The sequence below is a fragment of the Cydia splendana genome, chromosome 7 (genome assembly GCF_910591565.1).
Source record: "Cydia splendana chromosome 7, ilCydSple1.2, whole genome shotgun sequence".
Taxonomy (NCBI): Eukaryota; Metazoa; Arthropoda; class Insecta; order Lepidoptera; family Tortricidae; genus Cydia; species Cydia splendana.
Genome location: NC_085966.1, coordinates 14,111,578 through 14,122,586, shown reverse-complemented (window position 1 = coordinate 14,122,586; position 11,009 = coordinate 14,111,578). Strand labels below are relative to the sequence as shown.

At 38.4% G+C, this 11,009-nt stretch overlaps 1 protein-coding gene across 1 annotated transcript in view; it reads left to right on the top strand.

Moving 5' to 3' along the window:
- The first annotated feature begins 9,833 nt into the window (after positions 1 to 9,833).
- The window catches only part of LOC134792217 (large ribosomal subunit protein eL24), a 213,061-nt gene continuing 211,885 nt past the window's right edge, over positions 9,834 to 11,009 (top strand). Inside the window, exon 1 of the mRNA XM_063763469.1 lies at positions 9,834 to 9,840. Coding sequence (XP_063619539.1) covers positions 9,836 to 9,840 — 5 coding nt within the window. The 5' untranslated portion in view covers positions 9,834 to 9,835. The remainder of the gene's footprint in view (positions 9,841 to 11,009) is intronic.

The following is an 11,009-nucleotide window of genomic DNA, read 5'->3' as shown; positions in this document are numbered from 1 at the left end:
TTCGCGGGCGGTATGAGTATTTTGGAGATCACCGAACTACGGTATCCACTTGAGTATATCGCTTTTCGGTGAAGGAAAACATACTAATTCCAATAAGGCCTAGTTTCCCGTCTGGGTTGGAAGATCAGATGGCAGTCGCTTTCGTAGAAACTGTTGCCTCCGCCAATTCTTTGTATGAAGTAGTTGTCAAGCGGACACCGGGCTCTCATAAGCCGTGACAAAATGCCGAGATAACGCAAGGAAGATGATGATGATGATAGACAGTAAATGCTTGTTTTCCGACAACGTGATATTAAAAAATATCTTTAGAATAACGGTTCTGAGGGCCTACCACGAACCACGTTCGACGTGTTGCCTGCCTGTCTCACTTACATACGAATTTACAAGTGCGACAGAGAGGCAACACGTCGAACGTGGCTCGCGGTGGGCCCAGTGTATTTTTAGTCAAAGTCAAAGTCAGTCTTCTGAAAGCGTAATTTAACTCCACTGAAATGAACGGCCATTCGTATCTTGATTAAGACAAGGTTAAAAGATCAGACTTCAGATTAATGAAAAGCTGATTTGAATTGGAATTCTCTTCATAACTTAAGCTTCCACTATAAACACTGAGTAAAATTAGACATAATACTTGAAATTAAATGTAGCCTTTTGTATTTCGTATTACTTAATTTAAAATATTAGACTAGAAGACCAAAAACGTTTTATTTGGGTTGGTTAATCAATTGAAGATAATTAAACTGTCTGAGATTTTTCTCGAACAAAGTCAATGTATTATAATATTTGTAATTTAAATCAGAAATATTTCTAGAAATGAAAGAAATTGGTCGCTAAGTTTCCTTGTGATTGGGCGCGCTGTGTGCTGTGCACTGAACAAACAATAATAAGTAGTTACCTACTTAGTTTTTAAATTCCTCTCAAACTGCTGTGAAATTAATTTAATTTCAGTTTTGTTATAGATATGCAGTTGAGATAACTGAGTCAGCTTGGGTTATGTTAGTATATATAAAGATTTTATTATAAAATATAATAATACCTAAAGTACTGGTGCGTGTGCCATTTAAAGTCAAATCTAAACCTTTGACCTCATTGAGGATGACTCACGTTAGACCGGGCCGTGTCCGCGCCGGAGTTTCCAGTGCATCGTTTCCTATGGATAGCATCATGTGATCGCCTGCCATGTCATAGAAAAGACAGCGCCGGAAGCTCCGGCCCGGACACGGCCCGGTCTAACGTGAGTCATCCTTTAGAAACAGCAAGAATTAATTTTTGGGTTAGGTACTCGGTTCGTATCGTACTTATAAAACCCCAGAAAATACGTGAAATAACGCAAATTATGGCCCTTTTCAGAATTGTTAAATCATAAATTTCACTCTTATTTCCCAGCCTACAAAATCACACATTTGGTGAAATCTCTTTTACGATTGACTTCATTCCGTTCAGCAAGAAGCTATGCAAAAGTACTCGCGAATTTCTTAAAGAATGTATCGGCCATGCCCGTAGACTGTAAGGTCTGAATTCCAATGTACCTGGTCCTGAATACCAGCAAATGCCGGGCCCACATAATGAAAGCCTCCGGCGAAGAATTGCTTATACAATTGATTACATACAGGGAGATGTATTTATATTTAAGGAGCGTGCGCCTCGAACTAATTATGCTAATATTTGTGTTCCGCTGACGATATAAATGCGGTTAGGTAACCTGTTTAGGGAATCGCCTCTGAGACTCCAGCAAGCACCCTAACCGAACTAGCAGCTGACTGGAATACTGATAAGACGCTCCCCCACTCAAATATTCAATGAAGAGATAGCCTTTTTGGGTTGCTTTATTAACAACACCATTAATCTATACTTCATAAATAATTATGGTAAGGAGATAACTTCGAGAATTAAATTGATTTAGAGGGTTAAGTCTACGTTATCAGCCTACATAAAGTAGGTACTGATGAAAATTACCTTGTGAAAATCAGGTTAAACGTGTAAAGGTTAACGCAGATGGCGCTGCATTCTCTTGTTTATGACGTTAACAAATTACAGCTAGCGGGGATGATAAACCGTCGTAGACTGGGCTGATTTAGACGGCGCGCGAACTCGTATGCGATTTTAGTTACTTACATTGAGGACTATTGGTTACATCTAATTCATCCGACCAATCAAATACCGCAATGTAATGAAACTCGCATGCGAGTTCTCGCACCGTCTAAATCAGCCTTAAGGGCTCATTTAGACGATGCGAGAACTCGTATGCGAGCTTCATTACATTACGGTATTTGATCGGTAGGCTGAATTGGAAGTAACCTCAATAGTCCGCAATGAAACTAAAATCTCATGCACTGGCATGATCATCTAGATGGCGCGAGAACTGTCTCGCGCCATCTAAATGAGCTTTTTCAAACAACAATCTGCCCGTTGGAACCTTTCAAGTGCCCTCTTAATTCTATTTAAATATTGTTATGGTTCTTACGAACTTCAAAAAGTTATCTAGAGAGCATTCCATTTGACTATTTTTAGGGTGCCGTACCCAAAAGGTAAAAACGGGACCCTATTACTAAGACTCCACTGTCCGTTTGTCTGTCACACATCACACGTTTCATTACTTAATAACTCAAATAAAAGCCCTAAAATATTACAAAATTGAGGTTTTACTATATTTAGAATGTTTAAACAAAAAGTTAAGTAGGTACCTACCTGGCTAATAAAACTCGTATCACATAGGTAAATACAGGCGAACAAAATTTTTAGAAGCTGATGAGAAAATGTCATAACAGCAGTTTCGCCCTTTATGTCACGTTTCCATAACTTTTTGCTTCTGAAACACTAATTACTTAACTTTTTGTTAGCGTATAGCCTCCAAATTCCATTACGCAAGTTCCTCGCCATTATAATGTAGCTTATGATAATAGCGTGACTCGGTAATTAATGTTAAACTCACCGAATACGTTACAATGTGTCAAGAGGTAGTAACACCGTATAATTACAAAGATATACAATTTATATATCTAATGAGTCTTTTACTGCATTGGCATATTTATCTATATACTAAAAGGCTAATTCAAACGTACACTGACATCAGAATGATATCTAAATGATGTCATTCTGAAGTCAGTGTTCATTCAAATTGGCCTGTATGCTGCGTTCGCTTTCCAGAGTTTTTGGAAAACGATTATAAATAAAATACTAAATGGTCGGCCCGAAAGCTGGGATTTAAAGACAATTATTTTAATGTGACTTAGTGGAGACTTACTATTAAGTATCTGTGTATTTTCTGAACAAATGTGTTAAATTTGAGAACCGGATAAATTTTTTATGGATAGGCAAGACTAACAGGTTTATAACGCGGATGGTCTAGAACGCAAAATGACTAGTGTAATATTTTGCCTATATCACTTTTAGTCTACATCGCGAACGGTCTAGAACGCAATGCCTACTCGTTTTATCTTTACGTTAGCGATGTCGACGGAGCCCCGTCTAACTATACCGACTAACAAATGAAAAGAAAGAATAATTATGCCTGACTTGTGAGTTGATGTTAGTAGTGGTTTATTCGTACTACATTATTTCTGCTATAGGCATAAGTATGATTTTACAAATTCATAGAAAAAGCTCCTAAAGCCGAGATAAGATGGGTTACTTAAGGAACTAAAAATATTTTCTGTTTGCTGTTTCATACGAAGTGTTTCACTAGATGGATAGCGTCATTAGGGAGGTCTCATGAGAACTATTACTTCTCACTACGTGCTTTAGTAACCTCTACCTGGTTCACGGAAGCACATTCTTCGTGAATTCCTCGGGGACCGCATTGCAGCGTTTGAATTATTTATCAATTTCCTTTTTGTAACTTTCAAAACAATATATTACGGGACGGATTCTGAGGAATCCTCACAACTAACAAATAAATATTTCAGTATCTATATTATGCGTTTGAAATGTTTGCTGGTTGCGATAGTATTTATGTGTGGCTACACTTAGTTTTGCGTTCGTGCACCCCCCGTGGCTCATTCGTCATCGAGACACACTATCAATCACCAGCAATTAATATGATTCTGACACGTTATGCTTAGCCAGAATAGTAGTTACTGCTTCTAGTATTTTGGCAGCTTAAATATATGTCATCTAAAAACCATACATGATCCAATGTAACCATACGCAGTTACATTATTACCTTTGAAGTCATAACAGTAGGGATACTGCCTGAAACATTAGCCTAAGGATTACCATCAACTGCTTAAGTTTACTTCCAGCTCTCCTGATAAATCATGTTTCATGCCTAGTCACGCAATAATTTTGTTGAAAATCGTAAAATAAAATGGCCGTTATTAAAAATGTTCTTATATACAAACCAATTATATTATTACAGTGTAAACCCAATATGATGTTCCCTATCCACTGAGCTCAAGCACTTAGTCAGCGAAAAATGGAAAGCACATTTCGAATATTAAGCCGTTCTCCATTTGTATCAGTCGGTATACCTCTGAAATTTCAATTACTTGTTGCGTAATTTAATTTAGTCTCAATACTCGTATTTAACTTATGAGGCAGCTAATAAAATAATGAATCAGCCATAATTAGTCCAGTTTTTTAGTAATCCTTCGATTCGATTTTACTGCATTTTTTAACTAACCAAAATATTAAATACTCGTCCCGGTTTAACATATGATTTACATCGTAGTTTTTAAATACTTATAAATATTTTGTTATTTTTTTCTATATATGCTTACGTTATGTTACATCGAGCTTCAGGTTTCAGTTATTACATAATTTATGCCTCTCATACAATCGTCTCTCCTTGCGCAGTGTAAATACAATTTGATATTTGAACATTGTAATTGTAAGCTCATTTCTCGACGTCTCGGAGACGAGGCTCGATGACGGCGACACAGTAAAAAACGCCTAAGAACGGCATAACAAGAACACGGATGTCTTTATGAAATTGTGTTTTGCCCCGCGTTGAGTGGCTGACGTTGACAAATGACACGGGGGTTGTTTTTCACTGTCAGATCGAAGTGACATGTTTTCCCCTGACTGTGAAGTGTGGAATCAGTAAAGTGAAATAAAAGCCCGAAAAAACGTGGACACGGGCCTAATGGACGCGTAGGATATTAGAGTTGCGTGGGGAAAATAGACATATCTGTCCTCTTTTATAAATCATTTAATTGGGAAACTGAATGGTTTTAATTGGGTTGTCATATTTGTAGGTATAACATATTTTGTTAAATCTTTTATGAAATCTATTTATCTATACTGTATCTTTTGGAATTAGATACATAGTTTTAAGTAGCAGTCAACCGGGGTGAAAGGGATGGCTGGGGTGAATAGGGACAAAACTTAAAATGTGATTTACCTGACATTTTCTTAGAATACCCACACAAAATGTTCATGACATTCGATTGAAAATAATAGTTGGTTTTGTGTGATACAATTTGTGTGAGTACAAAATAAATGTTCTTTCTGTCAATGAACTGTATAACAGATACTATTTACCAATAGAGTAAGAACATTATAATAACCATATTTAATGTCTATGACAAAACTGAATATTTGTTCACTTGTTGTGTATTCACACCCCTTTCTTGTGTCTATCGACCCCGTTTTAAGGATATGGAGGAAACATGTAGTTTTCTTTGTATTTCTCTGAATAACCACCACCAGGTTAGAAATTGATTTCACAAATGCAAAATCGAAGAACTAACCAAGACTCAAATAATGTTGTCAAAATTATTACTTTTATCCTTTGAATCCTTGGTGAAAATCGTCCTTGAAGTTGAAAATCGTGTCTTTTCACCCGATTTACGGTAATAAAACTATAACAAAACCACCTTTTCGTTTTTGCGTGCGTATCAAATAGACGAGAACTCTCGAGCTGAAACCACTATCCACTATTTTACTCCCGGCTATAAACTCTGTTCGACGGCTAATATGTAGCTCCATATTTGTCTTTGAATGTGCAGCAATACGATGTGTTCTCTCCGTCTACAATTTATATACATTTCGATTTAAAAGACAAACCTCGGTGCAAAGCTTGAAATAGTCTCTTCTCGGCTTCATAAAACAAAACACTGATTTAAACTTTCACGATTATTAAACATTATCAAACTGCACAACGGGACTTAATCGCGTATTTATAAAATAGATTGCAGTTGTGGTAGTTCCTATATCGGAGAAACTAAGCGCACCATAGCAGAAAGAGTTAAGGAACATATCGCAGCTGTCAAAAATCGTCAGGTCAACAAGTCTGCGGTGGCTGAGCATTTGCTGGAGTCAGGACCAAACCACTGGATTGAGCTGCATAACCCTAAAATCCTCTCCACGGATCGCCATTTCTACAGTAGAAAAGTGCGGGAAGCCATTGAAATCAAAAAACATTGCAATTTTAATCGGGACGAGGGTTTTAAGATCTCATCCACATGGAATCCAGTCATTAGTAAATGTAAGCGGAAACGAATATCGACAGTCGATAAATCGAATATCGTTAGTGTTGTGTGTCGACAGAGTGACATCCCTAGTGCGCAAAACGTTCAAACTGATAAACAAGACCAAGTGCGGGTAGTTCGAAAAACTCGCGCGGCTAGAAGATGTTGATGTCAACTTGAGCCAGTCTTCTCCGAGACCACGGGGACAACGCCGTCCTCGAAACGTCGGAGGTAAATCTTAAAACTTAAATACGCGATTAAGTCCCGTTGTGCAGTTTGATAATGTTTAATAATCGTGAAAGTTTAAATCAGTGTTTTGCAAACCGGTACGGGCCGGAATTAGCAAATAAAATAAAACGTCTGGGATATTTGCATAGGAAACGAGTGCGAATAATAACGTCGTTGTCATTTTTAATTAAGTGTCGCGATTCGGACTTACTACCTACGTGTGTTAGGATAAAACCGCGTAGGGACATACCGTTTTCTGCAAATATTCTAAGGGCTGCTAGCATCCGTCTTTTAAAACTGCTAATAAGAAACAATTATTCAGACTTGAACAAAGTGCAGTGTGAGTGTGATGATTTTGATTTACTCGATCGGATAACCTTTGAACAAGCGGATCGTATTTCTAAGTCTAGTAGTGATGTGCATGATAAGAAATATGACAGACTGCTTTATCGATATGGGAGGAACGTGAGTACAAGTGATCATCATGGGGACAAAACTACCACCACAGTTGTGAATTTATCGAGTGCTACACTGGATAATGCAACTGTTAGCGTACTGGAAAAAGGCTTAAATTTTGCAATGACGCCTAAGAGGGTTCCGTATGAGACTGTGATCTGTGGTGTTGAGGAGGCTATAGCGCGTAACAAGGTGCCGTCGTGCGACGCGGAAGAGTTAAGACAGGATGTTGCCGTTATTCTAAGGAAAGCCAAACTTCCAAAGAGTAATACCACTGCGGAGGAGCGATCAGCCCTTAGGGATCTAAAGGAAAATGAGGACATCCTGGTTCTTAAGGCTGACAAGGGAAACGCCACTGTAGTGAGGGACTCAACGGATTATGACAGCAAAATACGGCACTTACTGAATGACAGTCTCGTATACAAGCCTGTTTCGTACAACCCTACGGCTAGGGTCTCTCGTCGCATTAGGGCTGTCATCAAAGACAACAGGGAGTTGTTCGAAGAAGACGTGTTCGATCGGTTGTACAAACCCAAGATCGTACTGCCACCTAAACTGTACGGATTGCCAAAAGTACATAAAAGGAATGTGCCTTTGCGGCCTATCGTGAGTCAAATCTCTTCTCCCACTTACGATCTTGCAAAGCATGTTGCGTCGGTGTTGCAGCCGCTTGTGGGTAGTACGTCGTCTTTTGTGAAGGACTCTCGTCACTTTATGGATATTCTCAAGGGAATAACGCTGGAACCAGATGAGGTAATGGTGAGCTTTGACGTTGAGTCGCTCTTCACCAATGTTCCCGTTAAAGAATGTCTAGAGGTAGTCAGAAGGAAACTGAGCGATGAGGGTATATCGGAGTCAGTAATGGTGTTGCTGAGGAACTGCTTGGAAGGAAGCTACTTTTTGTATTGTGGAAAGCATTACCTCCAGATTGATGGGGTAGCCATGGGTAGCCCTGTAGCACCGGTTTTGGCAAATATCTGGATGGAGCATATCGAAGCCAGTATAAACTTGCAGCCTTGGGCGGTGAAGTTGTGGAAGCGCTATGTGGATGATGTTTTCTGTATTATGAAGGGTGGGAAGCAGGAGGTGGAGCAACTACTCCGATATCTAAATTCAATTCATCCGAAGACGAAGTTCACGTATGAATTGGAATCACAGCGCAGTTTGCCGTTTTTGGACGTGAAAGTGATTGGTCGAGTGGATGGAACCCTAACTCATACTGTTTATAGGAAACCTACACACACTGACAGGTATTTGAACGCCCTTTCTCACCACCATCCTCGTCACTTACAATCGGTGGTTACCTCGCTAGTAAACAGAGCACATGATCTGTGTGACCCTGAATATTTAGAGAGTGAGATGTCGCATATTCAGGAGGTACTAAGGAGGAACGGGTACAAGGTAAAAAAGTGGCAACCCAGACGAAAGGCAACGCGGAAACGTCCTGATGTCTCCAGACAGCCGGCATTTTTGCCGTATGTAAAAGGGGTAACGGATAAAGTTGGCACAGTACTTGGAAAGTACTCTATAAAGACGGTGTACACACCTTTATCCAAAGTAGCAGGGAGCCTAAGGTCACCGAAGGACGTTATTCCGTTCCAGTCACCTGGCGTTTATAAAATAGATTGCAGTTGTGGTAGTTCCTATATCGGAGAAACTAAGCGCACCATAGCAGAAAGAGTTAAGGAACATATCGCAGCTGTCAAAAATCGTCAGGTCAACAAGTCTGCGGTGGCTGAGCATTTGCTGGAGTCAGGACCAAACCACTGGATTGAGCTGCATAACCCTAAAATCCTCTCCACGGATCGCCATTTCTACAGTAGAAAAGTGCGGGAAGCCATTGAAATCAAAAAACATTGCAATTTTAATCGGGACGAGGGTTTTAAGATCTCATCCACATGGAATCCAGTCATTAGTAAATGTAAGCGGAAACGAATATCGACAGTCGATAAATCGAATATCGTTAGTGTTGTGTGTCGACAGAGTGACATCCCTAGTGCGCAAAACGTTCAAACTGATAAACAAGACCAAGTGCGGGTAGTTCGAAAAACTCGCGCGGCTAGAAGATGTTGATGTCAACTTGAGCCAGTCTTCTCCGAGACCACGGGGACAACGCCGTCCTCGAAACGTCGGAGGTAAATCTTAAAACTTAAATACGCGATTAAGTCCCGTTGTGCAGTTTGATAATGTTCATAAAACAAGTCCAAACTAAGTCCATTAAATGCTTCATCAATCAAGTAGTCTATACAAACCTACAAACGCTTTTTGAGCTCAGCTTGGATTACCTAGAAACCCTAAATTTGATCGATGTCATTTCTGTCTTTATTTGGTATTGCTTAACACTAAATCTTATGAAGTTGACATGTTTAAGTAAGATGTTTCACGGAATTTTCCATCACTCGTGACACAGGTGTGTCTCTACACCCTCTTTTATTCGATGTACGAAATCAATGCATCCCATCATGTCGGCTATTTGATCAGAAACTCATTTACTAAGGAAAAACGTTTGATATTAGTTTAGGGAGGTGCTGATGTAAGTATCTGGCTGATGGAGTCCTGAATGGATCCCTTCAATCCATCCGGCGCGATGGAGCGGCTGATAACGGACGCACCGCTGCACCCTCTTGCAGAAACTAAATTGAATTATACCCATCTCCCCGTGTAACCACGATCCTCAATGATAAGAAAATATTATTCCTTCTTGTTGATGTTGCTAGAGGTGAAATTAACTATTTGACTTCAAAATGAAGTAAAAATACACTCCATTGGGTTGGGTAGGTATTAGAATAATTTTACAATAAGAAAATATGTTTAATTTTCTTCATTAATCCTATCAAAGCTTATTTGAAAAAGGTAAGTAAGGGTCTTAACAATTCTTCATGGTAACAATTTTAAAATAGAATGTGGCTTGGATAAAATAAAGTAATAAAACTAACTAAATCCTGCCACCGAGGAATTCTTCTGAAACGAGAATAAAATAAAATATTTCGCTTCTAGAAGCTTTTACTTTGATAACGGATAGACTTGACTATCCATTTAGGTATGGCAATATAATAAAGGATCCATCCATCAAATATATTTATTTATTTAACCTTTATTGCACAAAAGAAAACCTTACAGTACAAAGGGCGGACTTAATGCCATGAGGCATTTTCATTCATGAGGCAAATATAATCAGTTATAATACTTATATTATTTTAATCAATACCTTCATGTAGATATATCTAATATACACAGATCGAGCTAGCCCCGCAGTAACTCAATAAGGCTCGTGGTACAGGTACTAGACGACGATAAATATAACACGTTTGATATCTTCTTTGATATTAGGGGACATCTTACACAGATCAACCTAGCCCCAAACTAAGCAAAGCTTATACTCTGGGTGTTAGGCGACGATATACATACTTATATAAATAAATACATACTTATATACATGAGAGTAGAGTATTTTTTTTTCGGTAATTTACAGCAAGTAGAAGTTACATCTTTTAATTAAGGTGTATTCGGGTATTACCGAATGTCGGATAATTCCGAAATTCAAATGAAAATCACCCTTAATTCCATCATAATAAAAGTCTCTTTCGGAATTATCCGACAGTTTTCGACATTCGGAATTACCCGAGTAAACCTTATTAATCTGTTACTTGCCTATCGATAGCAAATTTATCGATGTTTCATTTTTCAAACACTCGTTTATGCCACAAAAACTCTATGTCTGATTATCATTTAATTTAGTTTAAATATCTTAATTGTCTATAACTGTTTATTATTTATGTTGTTATTCTATTTATATACATGTATATAAATACCTGTAATTTATATTATCAATAAAATATGAGTATGAGTATGACTCAAGTATGAGTACCTAATATTAGTAATGCAAATTAACAATCGTAAATAAATGCTTCTGGTTAC